This window comes from Neolamprologus brichardi, chromosome 3, assembly GCF_056152115.1.
Source record: "Neolamprologus brichardi isolate AB-2024 chromosome 3, ASM5615211v1, whole genome shotgun sequence".
In the NCBI taxonomy this organism is placed as follows: Eukaryota; Metazoa; Chordata; class Actinopteri; order Cichliformes; family Cichlidae; genus Neolamprologus; species Neolamprologus brichardi.
The window spans coordinates 53466743-53489141 of record NC_142106.1 but is presented as its reverse complement, the minus strand read 5'-3'; the positions used below and the strand labels follow the sequence as shown (position 1 = coordinate 53489141).

At 41.1% G+C, this 22399-nt stretch overlaps 1 protein-coding gene across 3 annotated transcripts in view; it reads left to right on the top strand.

Annotated features, from left to right (window-relative positions):
- Positions 1-4668: 4668 nt before the first annotated feature.
- Positions 4669-22399, top strand: part of LOC148105817 (protein NLRC3-like) — a 261895-nt gene continuing 244164 nt past the window's right edge. Inside the window, exons 1-10 of one of the 3 annotated variants that reach the window (XM_087838917.1) lie at positions 4669-4794; positions 4907-5032; positions 5151-5264; positions 10198-10276; positions 10676-10904; positions 11053-12829; positions 12900-13073; positions 17156-17329; positions 17464-17619; positions 22205-22251. In XM_087838917.1, coding sequence (XP_087695043.1) covers positions 4706-4794; positions 4907-5032; positions 5151-5264; positions 10198-10276; positions 10676-10904; positions 11053-12829; positions 12900-13073; positions 17156-17329; positions 17464-17619; positions 22205-22251 — 2965 coding nt within the window. In that variant the 5' untranslated portion in view covers positions 4669-4705. Of the gene's footprint in view, positions 4795-4906; positions 5045-5150; positions 5265-10197; positions 10277-10675; positions 10905-11052; positions 12830-12899; positions 13074-17155; positions 17330-17463; positions 17620-22204; positions 22252-22399 lie in introns of those variants that run through there. The other 2 variants (XM_087838915.1, XM_087838918.1) reach the window with 2 other exon arrangements.

The window sequence follows — 22399 nt, the reverse complement described above, 5'->3', positions numbered from 1 at the left end:
CATGGGAACACTGAATGAATCACAAGGAGGGGAAACATCAACAAAACACAATGATGTGACTATGGCGACTACGGAGAAAGACCAAATACAGACATAGAAATTATTTTTGATAAAAGTAATATTAATTTGACTAATGGACAGGCAGTGAGAAACAGCCTTCAAACAAACTGCTTAGCTTTACAATCTTTGTTTTATCATCTGCAACTCCTGCAGTGTGAAACAGTCTTGGTATGTCAAACATAAAAACATTTTAGATACCGCTTCATCAGGTTGCATATATATATATACCGTATTTCTTCATCAGAGAATCTATAATGTATTAAACTAAAAGTGTATACCTGGTTTGAGGAGTATTAACTAAATAAGAATGTGACAACTTTCAGTCATTAATGTAGCAGAGACAGAGTCTGACTAAAGGGACGTCACAGTGAGACCTGTTTGATCTGCAGACACAGTCTCTCTCTACTAAGAGTGTGTTTGACTTTAACTTTCACACAAAATGATTCAGCTCCTCTAAACCCTCCAACAAACATTTACAAATGCTTAGAAACATTTTGTGTTTCTAATTACTAATGTTCCCCAGCCCCAGCATTCCCACAAATCTGTCTGTTTCCTTTTTTAAGTTTCACTGTCTGTCTTCTAAACTTCGCTGATGCAGCTGGTCGTCTTTGTGTGAATCTCCGTGTGAAGGTAATCGAATCAGTATGTATTTTTTTCTGATAATATCAGCTGTGTGCAGCTTCGCTCCAGCACAAATCATAGCATTGTTCATGATGACAGATATGAACGAGGTTGACTTGTAACACCGCAGTTCTGTGAGCCGTCATTTGTAAGCCTCTTAAACTTTCTTGCACTTTTACACAAAGTTTTATGGTAGTGCTTCTTCTTCTTTGGGGATTTTTGTTCAACGGACTGAAAAAAGCTGTAATATATTTTTGAAATATATTTAAATTGGTATTTAAAGGACTATAGCATATTCTAATTAGATTTATGATACTGTGTTAAGACAGTAAAATTGTGCATGTGTGTGTTCGTGTGTCTGTGTCTGAATTTTGCTGGTACTGCACTGATTGATGATCGTTGATGATCCACCTGACTAGTATAAATTACAGTTTTATATGACAGAACAAATTTGATATCTGTAAAAATATTTCACTAAATTTTTAACTGATTTCTCTTCTGGGACACCCACACTGTGTGCAGTTTCATCTCAGCCCACTGTGTGATTCCACATTAAAGGACATTTCTCCCCAATTTCAATAAGCTCAGTGGATTATCATAACAGCGTATCAAAAATTCATTTATGAAATCCTTCTTAATTATTGTCATGAAAATCTCAGTGGATTCTTGATTTTGCTCGTCTACTCTACAGCCTGGATAGTTTCATTTCAAACTGCTGCCGTGTTTCTGCCAAATTAAAAAACAGTTCTCCTCAAATTCAACAAGGTTCAGTTAATAAACAATGATTAACAAAAGATGTTGTTCATATTTCATTATATAATTCTGATCCATCAAAGATATTCCTTCTTAGAATAATCCTTTCTCTTATTGAAGATCGATTTATTTTTCTCATTTTGGTCATTCCTATTAACCCAACCATTTTAAGTTTGTGTTATGTTTTTATTTTCAAGTACTTTATTTAGTATATTGAGTATTGTTGAACATTTACGTTGCCTTTTTCCTTAATTAATCCCACACCACCGCCCCCAAAACCTTGGGAACACAGAGTACAGCAGAAGATGAGGACAATAAATACACACTGGATAATGAGACGAGAGGCAACAGGTGGGAGACATGATGCAGGAGAAAACTACAATAGTCACAGGAAGCAACAGTTAAAACAATAAAACAGGAAAACATGGAGAACAAGTGTTAAATTACATCGAGGAAAAGACTGGACAGGGGAACATGAGATAGATAAATGCAGACGAGACTGAGACACTGATGGGAGAAAATCATTAACCAAATGGGGGAAGTAAAAATTAAAAACTGAGTACACAAGACATGAGACGTTAAAAAAAGAGGAAATGATACACATGACATATGCAAAACACAAGACAAAGACAAAAAGGCATCACAAAACCCTGGGAAAAAAACAGCGATCCTCCATCCATCCATTCGCTTCTCTTTTTCAGGGTCACAGGAGCCTATCCCAGCTGTCATAGGGCGAGAGGCGGGGTACACCCTGGACAGGTCGCCAATCTGTCGCAGGGCCAACACACAGGGACAGACAACCATTCACACTCATATTCACACCTAGTGGCAATTTGGATTATCCAATTAACCTATCCCCACAAGCTGCATGTCTTTGGACGGTGGGAGGAAGCCGGAGTACCCGGAGGGAACAGCGATCCTAACAAATAATATTGCAGTGGTTGGAGATGAAACTTTGCTGACATGTAGTAAATGGACTGATTCTTATATAGTGCTTTTCTACTCTCCTGGAGTTCTCAAAGTGCTCTATACAACAGGCCTCATTTACAAGTGCAAACTAATCTACATTCACACTCCGATGGACGCATCAGAGGGCAACTTGGGGTTAGTATCTTGCCCAAGGATATTTGGCATGCAGGCTGGGGAAGCCAAGGATCGAACCACCAACCTTCCAATCAGTAGCTGATCTGCTCTACCACCTGAGCCACAGCCACCCACCCATTACAAGTGGGTGAGACTGGTTCTGATATGGTGCTTTTCTACTCTGAGCATTCAAAGTGCTTTATACAAATGACTCATTCAAGGACTTTTCCTGTGCAGAAGAGTTTTCTATCTTGGGGTTAGTATCTCCTATCAAACAACCAACCTTCCAGTTAGTTCGTGACCTGCTCTAACTCCTGAGCTACAGACAGAAGAGGAGTTTGTTAAGAATTTTATGACAACTGTCAAAGTTTTTTTTCTATTGTTTATTAAATTAATCTTATTAAATTTGAGTAGAACGTTCCTTTTATTTCTCTGAAACATTGAAGCTTTTGGTGGTTAAACTGCAAATATATAGAGAAGGTAACCCAGAGGAAGAATGCACAGAGACTTTTAGGTCAGCTATCAAGAATCATTTTTATGCATTTTGATGCAATGTTATGATATTTGATGTTGAAATTGATTAGAAATGACTAATTTCATTTCTACAGAATTATGCAGTGTGGGTGTCCAAGAAGATATATTCAGAATTTCATGTCAACTATCATATATGATTTAATACAGAACCTTCATACACCTACCTGAAACCATTTAAATGACATTATTGAGTTCCTACGAAGTTTCTCCGTTTGAACAGAGTTGTTATTTAATTTCTCGTGTTTCAAGCAGCAGTTTGAGGTGAGACTATGGATGCATGAAAGAGCAGCTGAACCAAGTAACAACTGAATTTCAACTAGAAAGGATGATTTTCAGAAATTTTTCAATAGATTTGAATGAATCATGAATAAAGAAGCATTACCAGAAAAATTAAGAAGAAAAGACAACTTGAGTGAAAAACAAATGACACTGGGGCTTTATTTCTGTTAATTTCCTGAAAATCATGTGTTTTGTTATGTGTGTGATCAGCAAAAAGGGATAAGAAGCAGCACTACCGTAAAACTTAGTGTTGAAGCGCAAGCTTGGCTGATAAAGGGTGGCAGGCGTGGCTCACACTTGAAACTCTGAGCTCCGGGTTTTTATAATCACTCTGCGGAGCTCACAGAGACTGCAGGGAGGACAGGAGGACAGAGCAGACTTAGTGAATTATTTTTTATCATAGATGTAATATAAATTCAACACAGGCCTCTGAGGAAAAGGATCGTGCTACAAACTTTTGTGTCTCTTCCAACAGAAAGCAGAGGAGTGGAGTTACTCAGAGACTGACTGGATTAAACACACCAAAGGTTTATATTCCAGTTGGACCGTATCTCTTACCAAGGTCTGCACCACGTATCAGGATTTGATCTTATTCAGGTAAAATCAGGGTTCTTATATGGGTTTGTTCACAATAGTAACTTATGCAGCCATTTTTCAGTCTCACTGACCAAACTTTTTACAACATGCCGCATTTTTAATAGTAAACTTCTCCTCAGTGCTTTTCCTGTCACACACTCATACATGTGTTTTGTCTGCAGCAGCTGTGTTGTTGTTGTTAGCTTGTATTATCTGTTTAATCTCTTCAACATGGTTTTAGCTTTCTTTGTAAAGTCAGCAGCTCTGTCACTTTTCTCTGACTCCTCTTCCGCTCGACACTCAGCTGACGCTCAGTTTCGTTTCCACATTCATGAAGTTGTTGTCCAAGCGAATCATAGGCTCCATGATTGGTCAGCAGACTTTGTCCAGGCAGACAGGTTGGATAAGAATAACAGATTTATGTTTGATTACGCCCATTTCCAATTTAGTTCCAGTCCCAGGAGGTTGATGGGGCTGGGAGATGGGGGGCAATGGGTTGTAAGTACAATGTAGATGAGTGGAGGCTTATTGTACTTAAACTTCCAGTCACAGTGAATCAGTGTGTGTCAGTGAATGCATCATGTGTGCTTCATGGCTCCATCTAGTGGACTGATAGTAGAAGTAGAGCAGCTGATGGCAGCTTCCTCTGCCTCACACTGCTGTCTGACTGCATTCAGCTTATATTTGGACAGCACACATGATGGAAAGGAGGATTTCAGTTGATGTGCACATGAATGATTTGTGTTTCCTCTGCAGGTGAAGGTAGAAAGTGTGTGTGAGCTGATGTGAATTGAGCAGCATGGATCAGTGTGAGGACAGAGAGGAGGGAGTCCCTCCCTCTAAAAGCACTCTGTGTGGGGAACATGAGAGCCAGACCAAAGCTCAGAGGTGAGATGACCATCTCTAACTGTCCATGACTCTTCTCCATGTCACAGCTCAGCACTCACATCACTGCTCCATCATTATTCACACTCACACCTCTGTGTGTGTTGTTTTAAAGCCCAGAGCTGTGGGGCGTACCAGGCTCAGCTAAAACTAATCCAGAACCTGGACCTGAACCCAGCTGTGTTTCCTTAAAGAGCAACATGTCGAAGGATATCAGTGTAAACTTTAACAAAAGACTGTTGTGTGACAAAGAGTAAGTACATTATTTTTAAGAGTTTGTTCATCATGTCTTTAATTTAATATTTCCAGTTTTTCCTTCCTATCTCATGAAGCTGTTACATTTATTGTTTTTCTTTTAGGATCAATAAGAGGCCAGAATCTCCTGGACCTGAACCCAGCTGTGTTTCCTTAAAGAGCAACGAGTCGAAGGATATTGGTGTTTACTTTAAAGGATGTTCTTCTGCTGCTGAGAGGTAATGTGTGTCTAGATGTTGTTCCCGACTCTGTGTTTTTGAATAAATCCTCATGTTTAATACCAGCTCAGCTCTTTTTCACACACATTTCTATGTTGGTATGTGAAGCGGTGTGTGTTGGAGTGTTTCCACAAACACAGCAGTCAGAGTGGAAAGAGTGGATGTTGTAGGAGGTGTTTGTGTAGTGAAGAGGCTGAGTGTCTGTAGGACTCCAGCTGCTCCAGCAGGTGTCTCCTTTGTGCTTTGCTTCAAACACAGTGTAGGGAGGAGCTTCCACTCAGGTGTTTCAGGTGTTGCTGGATGGAGGAGGACAAATAGTTTTTCCCTTCAGTGACACTTCAGCAGCTCAATGTTCTGGGGAGATGTTTGTCTTTATGAAGGTTTATGCATTATTGTTCTTACTTTGGTTAAACTGAGCAATACATTTTCCATCTAACATTTAAAGTAAATTTCCAGGTGAAAAAAAGATCTGCAGCTGCAGCCTCTGTGATGTTTCACAGTCTGAAAGTAACAAATTCAACCAGAGTTCAAACAAAGGCTTAATATACGTGTGTATTTGATATAATGCCAACAAGTACAAATAGGTGTTCTTACAGGTCTTAATCACAGAGGTCTGATAAGTCTGGTGACTTTCACAGTCAGCAATTTTGCTGCCTTTTATTTTATATTGGCCTTTTTAAAGCCCTTCAAATGCTCCACATTCATACAGAGCTTTTAATAGCAAACTCCTTTACAGTCCTTCTCCTCTCACACACGATCACATGACTGATTTGTCTGCAGCAGCTGTGTTACTGCTAGTATTTTATTATGTGTGTAATCTCCTCATATTGTTCCTATGGTTTAGTTTGACTTCCTTCTGCAAACTCAGCTGCTCTGTTGCTGATACACGTCTCCATGAATATGATTGATCAGATGCTGCCAACACCATGTGTTTCATGTGAACGCTCAGCTGAAACCCTGGGTTGACTTATCGAGTTAATAACAAGCTTCACGTGACTGTGAATGCTAAAGTGAATCCAGATCAAGGAAAGAGACCCTGCTAATGTTGGACTCACTTCTTAGTGTAGATCCCAGGAAGAAGTTCAACATAGCCAGCCATTCGTTGTGCTAGCTCGACCAAACCTGAGACCACAGTGCAGGATAATGATTATCATCTGTCTCTGTCAAGGACATTTAAAATCCCCAAATAACAAAAATAATTATATTTGATCATTAAAATATGTTTTCAATTAAAAAAGCATGAGCACACTGGTGGATTACAGAAACATGAAAACTCGTTAACAGTAAAGTTAATTTAGGCGTAAACAAAGTGTCAAACATACTTAAGTAGAAGGACTGATGTTTGTGTTAAAATACCCTCTTAAAGCTGAAATAATGATTCAACTTCTTTACTCAAGTAAAGGTAAAAGAGTACAGGCTCTGAAATGTACTCACAGTATTAAAGTAAAAACTCCATCTTTGAAGGAACTTTCTGCCAGTTTTTGTGCAAAGTTACCTGAATTTCTACCTCCAACATTAATATGAGAAAATTATCTGAACTTTTATTCTAATGAATTTAATCAGCTTGAACATTTTGTAGCACAAAAGTAGAAAAACCCCAAAGGGAATAAAAATAGCTCCATTTGCTGTTGCCTGCATTGTAGATGGGCGGCTTTGCCTCAACACCTAAACAGGAAAATGAGTTTAGTCAAGTATTAAAGTGGGATTGAAGAGGTCAGGAAACCAGAGATCAGGTGTTGTGGTGCAGCATGGTCACAAGAATCATTTAGAAATGGGTCAAAATATTTTCTCTTGTAGATTTTTTGCACACAGTCTGATGTGCTGCTGCTCTGAGGTTTACTGCTCTCTGTGTACTTAGAAAACTGTGAGGTACAAGTAGATTTGACACAAGTTATAATGGCTGATTTCCATATAACGGTGGAATACAGGGACTTAATCGTTAAGTAAGAAGAAAGTTTGAAGCCTAATCTTGAAAGTAGAGATAGTGTCTGTCTCCTGAATCCAAACTGGAAGCTGGTTCCACAGAAGAGGGGCCTGAAAACTGAAGGCTCTGCCTCCCATTCTACTTTTAAATACTCTAGGAACAACAAGTAGGCCTGCAGAGCGAGAGCGAAGTGCTCTAATAGGGTGATATGGTACTACAAGGTCATTAAGATAAGATGGGGCCTGATTATTTAAGACCTTGTATGTGAGGAGCAGGATTTTGAATTCTGGATTTAACAGGAAGCCAAAACAGGAGAAATCTGCTCTCTCTTTCTAGTCCCTGTCAGGACTCTTGTTGCAGCATTTTGGATCAGCTGAAGGCTTTTCAGTGAGTTTTTAGGACATCCTGATAATAATGAATTACAGTTACATATTTGTTTAATATATGCATTGAAGGACATGTCCTGGTCAAAAATGACTCCAAGGTTCCTCATAGTGTTACTGGAGGCCAAGGTAATGCCATCCAGAGTAAGAATCTGCTTAGATACCATATTTCTAAGATTTTCAGGGCCGAGTACAATAACCTCAGTTTGATCTGAATTAAGAAGCAGAAAGTTAGTGGCCATCCAGGTCTTTATGTCTTTAAGACATTCCTGCAGTTGAACTCATTGGTGTGTGTTATCTGGCTTCATGGACAGATAGAGCTGGTTGTGCTTTGTCTTCTGATGATGCTGCCTTGGTGATTTCAACATCCATGTCTGCTGTTACTCTAAACTTCTGGTCAAGGACTTTTTAAATATTATTGACTCTTCTAACTTGACCCAGTGGGTTACTGGTCCCACGCATGAAAAAGGTCACACACTAGACTTGGAGCTTTCCCACGGGCTGGATGTGTGCATCACTGAAATATCTGAGTTGTGCATCTCCGATCATTTTCCTGTGTTGTTCACTGTAACGCTGCGCTGCTCGGTAGATAAGCCGTGCGCCTCAGCACGTAAAAAGCGAGCGCTTAATGCTCTAACAGCGCCGCATATTTCTGCTGCCTTTATGGACTCTGGAATAATGAACTCCAGCTGTTAAAGTGTTGAGGACCTTTCGGACATTCTTCATTCTACCTGCACTGATATTTTGGACTCTATTGCTCCGTTCAGGACTCTGCGCGCTCAGCATTTATCAGAGCTGTGGTTGAATGAACATACGCGCTCCCTTAGACGTGACTGTAGACGCGCTGAAAGGAGATGGAAAAAGGACAGATTGTATGTTTCTCTACAGATTTTAAGGACTTTCTGTCTTTCTGCTCACCAAGAAGCTGTAAAAACTGCAGACTGAGTTTGTCTTAAACTTAGTGTCAGTAAACAGTCACAGGCCTCAGGTACTTTTTAATGTCCTCAATCGTTTTCTTCATTCACGTGATAATGTCGGAGTCATTTCTTCACCAAGTATTTGTGATGATTTTTTAGCATTTTTAACAACAAGGTTCTATCTATTAGGGCTCTTGTCTCGCCGACTGCTGCCTCAGATCCGAGTCTCCTGTGTGCTCAGCTGTCTTAGAGCAGTTTGATCCTGTCTCCCTTAATGACTTGACTGCGGTAGTTTGTAACCTAAGATCATCACACTGCTCCTCTGATTGTCTCCCCCCAACTACTCTTTCAAGGATTGTCAGGTTGGAGATTGGCCTATAATTAGCTAAGACAGCTGGGTAGAGATACTTTTTAAGTAAAGGTTTAACTACAGCCAGCTAGGGATGGGTACCGTTTAGATTTGAAAACCTGCTAAATCAGAATCAGTTGCTGATGATGGCTTTTTTCTTTTACATTAATCACGTATAATCTTAACTCAAAGTGAACATAGACTTGATTGAAGTAACTCAGATCAGCCAATTCAAAATGCTAATTCAATCAACTCTGAGTTTATGTCTAGACTCAGTTTGTTGGTCCTGCACCTTAAAACTATTCCCTGTTTGTCCCTCATGTTTTTTGGATATTGTTTTCACATCTTATGTCACGGCTAGCGGGGCGAGCCATGTTGAATTTAATAAAGGACCCAAGATGCCGACACTGCTGTGAAGTGAGTGAGCTTTATTGAAACGGTGAAGTGCAGTGGAGATGGCCTGTGCAGAAGCTAAGATAACCTCTACTGAAAAAAATAAAAAACTAACCTTAAACCTTAAACGGCGACACGGGGAGATAACACAGACGAACCAGCAACAAGCAGGAGAAAACAAAGGGCTCATATACACAAAAGAGCAATCAGGGAATGAGAAAAGGGAGGGAGACACAGCAGGATTCATTGGACATAACCAGACAAGGGGAAGCAAAAGTAGACACACTAACATAGGACATGGCACTGTCAAAATAAAACAGGAAGTGAACACAGAGACACAATACTAACACAGTACAGAGGGAACACAGAAACCAAAACCTCAGAACTAGAAAATCTTAATCAGAATCAAATTGTAACAAAAGACAATAACAATCAAAACAAAACTACTGAGTCCACAGACTCGGGACATACATCGGCTCAAACTGTGGTCATAAATATGTTGTACTTGTAAATCAGAGTGTATAGTTGTGAACTGAGTTTTGTAACATTGTAAAACAAAATATCTGAAAAGTTTATGTTTTTGTGTTCATTGATTTGTGTGTGTAAAAATGTAAGAAACATTAGAACTACTTTTGCTGACACAAAGTTTGGCGAGCACTGCAAGTTGGCACTTTAAACCACTCACTGATATAAAGAGAGCACCTTGTTCCAGGGCATCTGAGCATGGAGGGAAAGCTTTATGCAGGAGATTGTAAGAGCTGTTGGGACTAAAGAAACTGAGCAGAAAACTACAGACATCTGGAAACTGAGTTGTTAATTCTCAGTGGGATCACCAGGACTAGCAAAGCTTCACCATGACAGTCATCTGATTGACTGAACCCATCCAAACATCACTTCATGGACCTTTAGCTTGTGTCTGCGTGTGGACAGACATAACATGAGCTAATTATTCATTACTCCTCCACAGAGTGGACCAGGAGAGAGCAGAGGTTTCCACTGGTCAGTCTGCACAGCAACATCAAACACACCTGGACTCTGTGGTTATGGTTTGTAGTACTACGTTTACATTTGTTCTTTTCAGTCATCTCTATGCTGCACTTTGTGGACCAGAGGATTGTCAGTGTGTCCAACATAAATCAGAGTTTGGGCTCCATGATTTCAGTCAGATTGGGGTGACTGGAGCTCAGGAGGTGAGCAGGTCAGCTACTAGTCAGAAGGTTTGTGAATCAAACCCTGGCTGGCAAATGTACTGGGTAACATACTAAACCCAAGCTGCCCTCTGATGCATCCATCAGAGTGTGAAAGAAAGTATTTAAGCATAGAACAATGTGCTTGGTTGAATGAGCATGTTGTATAAAATGCTTTGTGTGCACAGAGTATCAAAGAGAGCTATATAAGAACCAGTCCATTTACCACTGAGTAATTCATATAGTCTTCTTTTCTAGCTGCTGGAGGAAAACATCACAACATTTGTGAAGAACGAGCTGAAGAAGATCCAGAAGCTTCTGAGTCCAGATCACCCAGAAACTTTAAAGAGCCAGATGGAGGATGAGGAGATGTTTGAAGGTGAGGATGAAGATGAAAGAAAGAGCTGCAGAGAAGCATTTCTGAAGATCACACTCCACTTCTTGAGGAGACTTAAGCAGCATGAGATGGCTGACCATCTGCAGAGCAGTAAGAGAATTTCTCTGAAGACTGAACATCTTTCCTAATAGCTCAAGAAATAGCTCAAGAAATGGACCAATAGACATTCATCCTTTCAGGATACTGAAAGGCTATGATATTTATTGTGTAATATTTTTTCTGAATTTCTTACCTTCAGAAATATTTGCTCCAATCTGTAAACGTGAACTTAAAGCCCAACTGAAGAAGAAGTTCCAGTGTGTGTTTGAGGGGATCGCTAAAGCAGGAAACCCAACCCTTCTGAATCAGATCTACACAGAGCTCTACATCACAGAGGGAGGGACTGCAGAGGTCAATGATGAACATGAGGTCAGACAGATTGAAACAGCATCCAGGAAACCAGACAGACCAGAAACAACAATCAGACAAGAAGACATCTTTAAAGCCTCACCTGGAAGAGATGAACCAATCAGAACAGTGCTGACAAAGGGAGTGGCTGGCATTGGGAAAACAGTCTTAACACAGAAATACAGCCTGGACTGGGCTGAAGACAAAGCCAACCAGGACATCCAGTTCATATTTCCATTCACTTTCAGAGAGCTGAATGTGCTGAAAGAGGAAAAGTTCAGCTTGGTGGAACTTGTTCATCACTTCTTTAATCAAACTAACGAATCAGGAATCTGCAGGCTTGAAGACTTCCAGGTTGTGTTCATACTTGATGGTCTGGATGAGTGTCGACTTAATTTGGACTTCAACAAAACTAAAATCCTGACTGAAACAAGAAAGTCCACCTCATTGGATGAGCTGCTGACAAACCTCATCAGAGGGAAACTGCTCCCTTCTGCTCGCCTCTGGATAACAACACGACCTGCAGCAGCCAATCAGATCCCTCCTCAGTATGTCGACATGGTGACAGAGGTCAGAGGGTTCACTGACCCACAGAAGGAGGAGTACTTCAGGAAGAGATTCAGAGATGAGAAGCAGGCCAGCAGGATCATCTCCCACATCAAGAAAGCGCGAAGCCTCCACATCATGTGTCACATCCCAGTCTTCTGCTGGATCACTGCTACAGTTCTGGAGGATGTGCTGAAAACCAGAAAGGGAGGAGAGCTGCCCAAGACCCTGACTGAGATGTACATTCACTTCCTGGTCGTTCAGGCCAAAGTCAAGAGTATCAAATATGATGGAGGAGCTGAGACAGATCCACACTGGAGTCCAGAGAGCAGGAAGATGATTGAGTCTCTGGGAAAACTGGCTTTTGATCAGCTGCAGAAAGGAAACCTGATCTTCTATGAATCAGACCCGACAGAGTGTAAGATGAATATCAGCACAGCCTCAGTGTACTCAGGAGTGTTCACACAGATCTTTAAAGAGGAGAAACAACTGTACCAGAACAAGGTGTTCTGCTTTGTTCATCTCAGTGTTCAGGAGTTTCTGGCTGCTCTTCATGTCCATCTGACCTTCATCAACTCTGGACTCAATCTGCTGGAAGAACAACAAACAAGCTCTCAGACAGAGAAATATTTTTATCAGTGTGCTGTGGACAAGGCCTTACAGAGCCCCAATGGACACCTGGACTTGTTCCTTCGCTTCCTCCTGGGTTTTTCAATGCAGACCAATCAGACTCTCCTACGAGGTCTGCTGACAAAGACAGGAAGTAGCTCACAGACCAATCAGGAAACAGTCCAGTACATCAAGGAGAAGCTCAGTGAGAATCTGTCTCCAGAGAAAAGCATCAATCTGTTCCACTGTCTGAATGAACTGAATGATCGTTCTCTAGTGAGGAAGATCCAATGGTCCCTGAGATCAGGAAGTCTCTCCACAGATAAACTGTCTCCTGCTCAGTGGTCAGCTCTGGTCTTCATCTTACTGTCATCAGAAGAAGATCTGGATGTGTTTGACCTGAAGAAATACTCTGCTTCAGAGGAGGCTCTTCTGAGGCTGCTGCCAGTGGTCAAAGCCTGTAAAAAAGCTCTGTAAGTTATAAAGTTTCTATTATTTAATTTATTGTAACTTTATTTATGATGATTTACATCTTTTTTTTAGTCTGAATAGCTGTAACCTGTCAGAGAGAGCATGTGAAGCTCTGTCCTCCTCCCTTCAACTAGAAGACTGTGAGCTCAGAGCTCTAGATCTGAGTAACAACAACCTCCAGGACTCAGGTTTGACAGTACTGTTTTCTGGACTGAAGACTGGAAACTGGAAACTGGAAACACTCAGGTCAGATATTGTTGTTTGTGATTTGACTTGAAATTTGCAACTTAAACACTACATTTATTTTTATACTGACATATCCTTACTTTGAAATCTTTTTCAAAGGGTTTTTGTCTAAAACCATTTAAAACGTGCAAGAAGTTGAGAAAGTGTCAGAAATGAACAGATAAATAACCGCAGGGCAGGATAGATAAACTGCAACAGTGGGGTTTGACAGAGATCTGGTCAAGTTATTCAATTCTCAAAATGAGGAACTTCAGGGAAAAAAAACTACCAAGAGAAATGACTTGTGATTGTAGATCTGTTATGGAAAAACCCACTGCAATCAACGTCTGTAATATAATCACTGTACCTTTATATACATGTGAATTATATTAATGCTGCTGCCCTCTTGTGGCTAAAGTGTAATTATGTTATTGTTATTAGGAAAAACATTTGAGAGTAACATGCCAAATGAGTCAGCACTTTGGCTTTAGCTGAAGAAATCCTAATTTTTATGTAATCAGTTATAGTTGCATGTATTCAGTATCATAATTTAACTATTTAATATTGATGTCTTAAATTTATTTTGAGTAAAATAGCAATAATTTTAATGGATGTATTAAATAAATACATCACTAATGAATTAATTATTCTAGTAATTAATTTTAAAAATGTACATAATCAATTAAAGAAATATATTAATAATTAATTATCCATTTATTTCATTTAAAATGTTTCATTATTTATTTATGTACAATTCTAATTAGTTAATTACATATTTAATCAATTATTGGTTTGTTTTCTATTTTAATTATTTTACTGACACATTTAATGAATTATTTAATGATGTATTTATTTAATTCACGTTGCTACTCCTGGCCCTGCATCGGTGTTCATAAATACATTTTGTTTGTCAGCTTCACCCATCAAAGTTAGGGGGCGGGGTTAATGCTGATCAAGTCAAAACCATTGCTTTGGTCTGGTGGGCGTTCTTTTAGTGGGCTTTTCTGTCACGGCCTGCGTGGCAGACTATGATGAGGGGAAGGAGGACCCAAATGCTGGACTCTTTGATGAGGTCAGTGCGTTTATTTACAGTGATGCTAAATAATCCAAACAACAATAAATCCCCAGTGCGTTCCCGACTCTGACATGTCCTCTGGCCAGTGTTAGTGTTTCCTTTCTCCTCAGTGTCTGAGCACCCCGTGCTCGCTGCCCTCTCGTCTCCACACTCCTCCTGGGGAATAACAAAGAGGCAGCCGTCAGCAAAGCCACAATGCGGCAGACTAACCTTAACTAACTCGCCAAGAGACTAACGTGAAGTTACGCAATGATCCAGCATCGGAGAGAGCTCCACCACACTCCTAAGTAGCTCCTCTAACGAGGCTTGATCAGCTGCAGGTGTGAGTAATTCTCCTCCGCAGGTGTGGCCAGGCTCCTGGCTGACACACACACACACACACACACACACACCTAGATACACAAACATGGAAACAGGAGACAGCAGCACCAAAAACACACATGTCCATAACTTCTTACAGGCCCTGGGCCACCCAGACCCTGGTCCCATGACAATTTCTCAATACTAAGTAGGCCTACACACCAGGGTTTGGACATGTGTGGACCCAAACTATACTTAAACTTAAACATAAACCCTTTTTTGTGTGTCACCAAATACACTTTAATATCTTCTAGACAAGAATGTAGTGGCACAATCTTTAAATATCTGCTCACTTTGTCAAAATGAACCTGATCCTCTCAGATGAATTCAGTGATGTCTGCCAGCTCACCTTGCGAGTGGTCGAGCTTGCATACTGCTGTCAACGCGGCACACAACTTGTAAACCCCCTGCTGACTATCACCTCTCGAGTTATTTATTTATGTTAGTTTCAACTGTTCCAGCAAAACGTAAGCACGTGTTACTGATAATAACTCCAATAGAAGCAAAGTCTAAAATGTGAAAACAAACATGAGGGACAAACAGGAGCCTTTTTCAAGGCACAGGTTCAACAAACTGAGTCTAGCCATAAACTAGAGCAGCTGTGAGTTTTCGGTTCATGACAGGCTCACCTGAGTTACTTCAATCAAGTCCGACCATGGTTACTTTGAGTTAAGACTATGCATCTGAAACAAGCATTAAATTAAAACTAACATTAAAAAGATGGTTAAGGAGGAAAGAGAACATTTTCACCACAGCATGTTTATGCTGCTTATAGATAGTGAAGACTGCTGTTCAGCCTGCTCCAGAAATTATTAAACTGCTTTAAAAAAATATTACTAAACTGTATTGTATTGTATTGTATATTGTATCTGATCTTTGTTTGGGGGGGGGGGGGGGGGGGGGGGGGGGTCAATAATGTCCACAAGTCTGTATGATGTGTTTCATAGTTTCTAACAAGCCTTTTAAACTTAAGTTACTGCATTGCTGAAACACCAACATCTGCTTATTGAACAAAAGAACAACCAAAAGACCACACATCTGATTTTATTTTTATTTTAATAGACTTCCAAAAATTATACCAGATAACTGGCCTCAGAATATAATTGAATAAACATTTTTAAAAACGATAACCTAATCCTGTCTTGACAGGCTGAGCTCTTCAGTATCCACCAACAGCATTGTCATGCTGAGTCAGACGTTTCTGCTCCTGGTGGAAATACTCTTCCTCTTTCCACATTGTACCAAATGTCTTTAAATGTTAGTTTCAATTTAAAATTGAAGATTAAAAAAGTTTAACACATATAAACATCAGATAATTAAGACAAGCGAATGGTTCAGTTCCACATGTGCTCCGCTGACACATTAAACTTCAGTAAAATTATGCAGTTATGAAACAACTTTAATCTAAAACAAACTGATTGGCTCAGGAGCAAAAACAGTGAAGTAAGTGACTGTAAGTGAGTAAGCTGTGCTGGTGACTGGATATCAGATTTCCAGTCATTAGAGCAGATAAGTGGCAGAACTATATTACTGAGGTACAAGTTTACTTATTTAATTGATGTCTGTCAATAAATCTATTTAATTTAAATGCAAATAGCCTAAATCCTTATTAAAGTAACAGGTAAACCCAGATCGGTCACTTTGAGGGTAAACACAAGCTCCAGCAGCTGTGCGCTGACGAAACTAACTTAACAAACTTAACAAACTTAAAGTCCTTTAATTTTCTCAAAAATCGACAGTGCGCCTTATAATCTGGTGCATCTTATGGTCTAAATAATACGGTACATTTGCAAATTGTGTGCACAATATTGGAACTAAATTATTTTATATTGACAAACAGCGGCCCACATTAAACTGTGACTGTCACCAGGTAATGTGGGCGTGTTTCCTGAATAAGCAGCAGGTGTTAAACAGCTGACAGGTGAACAGGATGCATGCAGGTAAACTCGAGGGCCCTTCGAGCTGATCGGTGGTGTCGTGAGGAGAATTTCAGCTCATTATTCATGTTACAGAAACACAGAGGTACGAGACCAGGCAGAAGACTTTCTGATTATTTGTTTTTAGTTAAAATAATTCCATTGTTGTCTAGTGATGGTGTGGTAAAGCTCTGTGAATGTGTCCAATTTTTCCGGCTTTGTTGCTTCACCCAAAGGCAGATCACACAAAGCCTCGTTTAACTGCTTATTATGAAGAACTGACATCTGCTGGTCATTTAATGTTCAGCAGCACTGCTGTGAGAATACCTGTAGGATACATACCAGTGGATATGTAAGCACATGCACAGCTGCAGGGCTAGAAGGGCCCAAATGAATTAAATAAATAGATTCTTAAATAATTAATTAAATGTGTCAATAAGTGATTAATTAAATATATTTAAAAGTCATTAAATTTGTAATTAATTTATTGGAAATGTTTTAAATGATAAATAAATTACTTGGGAATAAATCAATTATGTATATATTTAATTTATTAAGTATTTTGAACTTAATTCATTAATGACATTGATTTAATTATTTAATGATGACTAATTGATTGATTATTGATGATTAATTAACCCTCCACATGATTTAACCTCTATAGAGATGATATTTTATCTAGATCATGTTTTTTTCAAAGGTTCAGACCAGAAAGTTTAACATTATTATTTTTCTCTTTATTGTCTCTTCAGATTGAGTGTCTGTAATCTCTCAGAGAGAAGCTGTGAAACTCTGTCTTCACTACTCAGCTCCCAGCCCTCTAGTTTGAGAGAGCTTGACCTGAGTAACAATGACCTGAAGGACTCTGGAGTGAAGGTTTTGTCTTCTGGACTGAAAAGTCCATATTGTGAACTGGAAACACTCAGGTCAGCGTTCTTGAAATGTTCAGTAGATGAGGTTTAGATGTTTACATGTCTTTTTTAAATTCATTTTTGGCTGTAATTTCCTGTTTGCATTTAGCTATTTTTCTCTTCTCTAAGAGTATTTGTCATGTCTGCAGGTTGTCAGGCTGCCTGATCACAGAGGAAGGTTGCAAGTCTCTGGTCTCAGCTTTTAGCTCCAGTTCTTCCCATCTGAAAGAGCTGGACCTGAGCTACAATAACCCAGGGGAGGCAGGAGTGAAGATGCTTGAGCAGCTAAGACTGGACACTCTGAGGTATGTAGATGGCCGTTAAAGCCACAAACAGTGTCTGATAGATGAGGAAACTGGCTCTGTCTGATTACTTAATGCTGGAAACCAGTGTTATTTGAACAATCACACATTTCTGGTCTAACATAAACAGTAGATGTCTGTATGTGGTCTCAAAGGACAAAATCTCTGTCAGCAACAACGGTGCAGCCTGTTCAAACTGATCTCTGGAAAGGAACTGACATTTTCACTCTTTATTCATTTTAAGTTTTATCTGTGTGCAGAGACCATGTCCAGGACATGTTTAGCCGTAATTACGGGTTAATGTTGACAGCACTAAATATAATATAAATCAATCATTCAAATCAGTCATTCATTGCTAATAGAAAGCAAAGATTAAGAAACAAAGGGATGGAGCTGGTGGAGGAAACCAGGTCACTGGTTGGGTGTTGGGCCCAGACCAGTGGGTGTTTTTGACTGTAAAGCCAATCTAGCAAGGACAACCACTGGTCCTGTTACCCTGCAGCCTGCACTGCAGGATATGTGCTGTGCCACTGAGACCACGTCCACACTAGCCCAGATGGATTTGAAAACGGTGTTTTCGTCTGAAAATGCTCCGTGTCCACACTATTGTTTTCAGTCGTGTAACAAGGCTGTGTGTCCACATTGAAATGGCCGAAAAACGCTTATGTTGCAGTCCTGCTCATGCATGAAACGCAAGAAGATCCGGCCTGCCTCATTTCTGTCTGACGTCTATTCACTTTCCGGCTCGTTGAAACGTTGCAGCAAAATGAGGAAAAGCACAGAGTTTTTAAATGGACTAACAATGAGGTGGAGTTGTTGCTGCGAGTAACACAAAAGTACAAAGTTGCAAAAGTGAGTGAGAGTTACAGAATTTAAAGAAAAGTTATCTGGAGCATGTACAGACTGATATTAACCTTTAATAGGGCTGTCAAAAATGAGAGCAAACAAAACAACTGTTGTATAATGCCCTCCGCTATCTTTGTTTAATTGGTCACATGACTGCATCACATGACTAAAAAGGTGTCATCGTTTTCAAGTCTGCGTTTTTGCTGTCCACACTGCGAAGGGAAAGCACCGTGTATGCATTTTCGAGAGTGTGTTCAAAACACAGCGTTTTCCTTGAGCGAAAACGCCTCCCTGGGAAAGTCTATGCCAGGGTGCTGGAGAGGAGAGTCCGACCGTTAGTCGAAGCTTGGTTACAGGAGGAACAATGCGGTTTTCATCCTGGTCTTGGAACACTGGACCAGCTCTTTATCCTCTCATGGATACTCGAGGGCGCATGGGAGTTTGCCCAACCAGTCTACATGTGTTTTATGGACTTGGAGAAAGCATTCGACCGTGTCCCTTGGGGAGTCCTGTGAGGGGTGCTCCGGGAGTATGGGGTGACTGGCCCATTGCTATGGGCCATTCAGTCCTTATACGACCGTTGCAAGAGCTTGGTCCGCATAGCCGGCAATAAGTTGGACTCGTTCCAGGTGGGTGATGGGCTCCGCCAGGGATGCCCTTTGTCACCGATTATGTTTATAATTTTTATGGACAGAATTTCTAGGCGTAGCCAAGTGGTTTCACTTAGGTCAGGGGTCGGCTCCGGAGCCGCATGCGGCTCTTTAGTCCTTATAGTGCGGCTCCGGGAAAATAAATTAGAAGTATTTAGCTGAAGTGTATTTTATTTATGTTAGTTCTTTTTTAACTTGTAGTTCTAAATTGGAAGATTATTGTGATATTGAAGTATAAAAATAAAATTATATTCTATTATTTCTTCATCGCTCAAAATATCCGTCACACTCGCGGAAGCCGGTGTACCCGCCGAAACGCCGCGCATTTATCGAGACTTTCAACCCCAGGCAGGCCAGTTATGGATCTTTGGATCCACATTATGTCAGCAGCTGTTCTCCACCGTGAACTATGTTAAAAACAAACACCACTCACGCCTCACAGATGACAGCTTACAGTCCTGCGTAAAGATGAAAGTGACTTCGTACAGCCTCGATTTGCAGACGCTGTGACCAGAAGTCCCATTGTAAACATATCACGGCAGACCCGACGATGTTTCCATGAACACACTTTTCAGCATCTCTTTATTGACCACTTTTCACACACGGTTGCTAATACGCACACAGCCGGCTGTAGCTTTGCAGCTCACAGCCCGACACACACCAACACAACAGCATAGAGAGCACAGACTTTAAGGTGTCGAGGTGTGATTGCGGGTGCCGCTCAGGTGTGTCCGCCTCCCCTGCAGCGGCGCTGCAGACCACGCCCCTCCACACACATTAACCAGGTAAAATACATATTTAGGCAGAATTTTGCAAATATCTATTTTTCATCTTTTAGCAGCATAGTGCTTTTTTTCCAATTACTTTTTAAAATTCAGGTCAAGGCTCCAAAAGCCCAAAGGTGATATGAGGGTGGCAGCTCACAACAGTTTTTGTTTGCTGGATCATTTTAGTTCAGCTCGGTGTCTTTCCTTTGGTTATATTTCTTTAAGAGTTCAAAATGTGTTACTTACATAAATAAATTGTAATTCTCTCTGTAGCACTTCATGGATTTAAGCAACACACCTTAGTTATTCACACAAAGCATAAAGGTAAAACACAATATATGCAGTGTTATCTTAATTTTAGATGTCAAAAAGCATTTGCGGCTCCCAGTGTTTTCTTTTGCATGGAAACCGGGTCCAAATGGCTGCTGACCCCTGACTTAGGTGGTCTCAGGATCTCATCTCTGCTTTTTGTGGATGATGCTGTTCGGTTGGCTTCATCGGGTGAAGGCTTCCAGCTCGCCTTGGAACGATTCGCAGCCGAGTGTGAAGCGGTGGGAATGAGAATCAGCATCTCCAAATCTGAGGCCATGGTCCTCACCCGGAAAAGGGTGGAGTGCCCACTCCGGGTCAGGGTCGAGTTCCTGCCCCAACTGGAGGAGTTTAAGTATCTCGGGGTCTTGTTCATGAGCGATGGGAGAAGGGAGCAGGAGATCGACAGACGGATTGGTGCAGCGGCTGCAGCGATGAGGACGCTGCACCGGTCTGTCGTGGTGAAGAGGGAGCAGAGTGTAAAAGCGAAGCTCTCAATTTACCGGTCGATCTACGCCCCGACCCTCAGCTATGGCCACGAGCTGTGGGTAGTGACTGAAAGAACGAGATCGTGAATACAAGTGGTGGAATTGGGCTTCCTCTCAAAGGTGGCTGGCCTCTCCCTTAGAGATAGGGTGAGAAGTTTGGCCAGCTGAGGTGGTTCAGGCATCTGACAAGGATGCCTCCTGGGCGCCTCCTGGGTGAGGTGGTTCGGGCATGTCCCACCGGGAGGAGGCCCCGGGGCAGACCCAGGACGCGCTGGAGAGATTATATCTCTCGGCTGGCCTGGGAACGCCTTGGTGTTCCCCCGGATAAGCTGGAGTAGGTGGCTGGGGAGAGGGAGGTCTGGGCCTCTCTGCTTGGGCTGCTGCCCCCGCGACCCGGCCCCGGATAAGCGGAAGAAAATGGATGGATGGATGGAAAACACCGTCTCAGTGTGGACGGGAGGCCAAAACGGAGAGAAAACGAGGCGTTTTCAAACTAAAACGTGTTAGTGTGGACGTAGCCGGAGAGCTCCAGAAAGAGCCTTCATGGTGGCCCTGCAGCCAACCAGCACTTCAGTCAAATGCTGTCAAAAGTGGTCCCAGAGACACTGTTAGCTGTAACCATCAATGACCAAGAATTGTATCATTTAATTCAGGGTTTCCCTGTTTTATTGTTTGATATCATTTCTGAATAAATAAATCAAGATGACGAGTCTTTACATGCACTTATGTTAGTATAAATATACAAAAATAAAAGATAATTTTCCTGTTAGGAGAATAAGAAATAAATATATTCATCACATGCATCAAATCACAACCTCCTCCTGCAAGAGTACAGCATTGTGATTGGTTGATGCTGTTTCCATCATTTATGTTTGTTTACCTTCAACAAATTTGCTCTACAGAGCATTTATTAATAAGAAGGATTATTAATAAACATCTTTCTCTGCTGCTTTTGGTGGAGTGAAACAATAACTCCTATCTCCAGAGGTCCACAGGTCCACTGGCACCTGGTCCTAACTTCACCCATGTCTGCACCCTCAGACATCCCACTGTGGAGGCATCCTCGCCTGGACCAGTGGCTGCCCTTGTGAGACAGACTTTATGGTCACAAACAGCCCTAATCTGAGAATGAAGGCTCCTTTACATAGAAAGCAGTATGTGGTGTGATGACCGCTGCATTAGCTCAAAATATGTGATGCACTGGCTGCTGCACTCTACCTGTACTGAATCAGTTTTTGTACCCAGTCCCAGTCTTTACATGTAATATGCAGCCACTCCCTGACAGCATGAATGTCACAGTGTGTTGAACCTTGACTGTGGCACATGTCAATGCTCCCTGGACATCGTGCTTAATAAAGGAGATTAAATGTGATGTGATTATGAGTTTTGCTCTTTTGAAGTTGAAACATTTATGTGTCAAAATGTTGGACTGTTCCTTTATCAGTGTGTAACAGTGTGTGTATGAGAGCCATGTAATGTCCATGTGTGCATGCTGACTGTGCTGCTCTGACCCCCCTCCTCCTTTCAGGGTGGAGCCTGCTGGAGTCCGATGGTTGAGACCAGGTCTGAGGAAGTGTAAGTGTGTTTTTAATGGGATTCATGAAAACAAAGCAGCACACATTCAACCATCTTCATCATGTCAGGAGTCATCATCAAAGTGTCAATCAATGAACAGATGATGGATCAATAACTGCAGCTGGATTGTGTTTGTTCTCTCCATCAG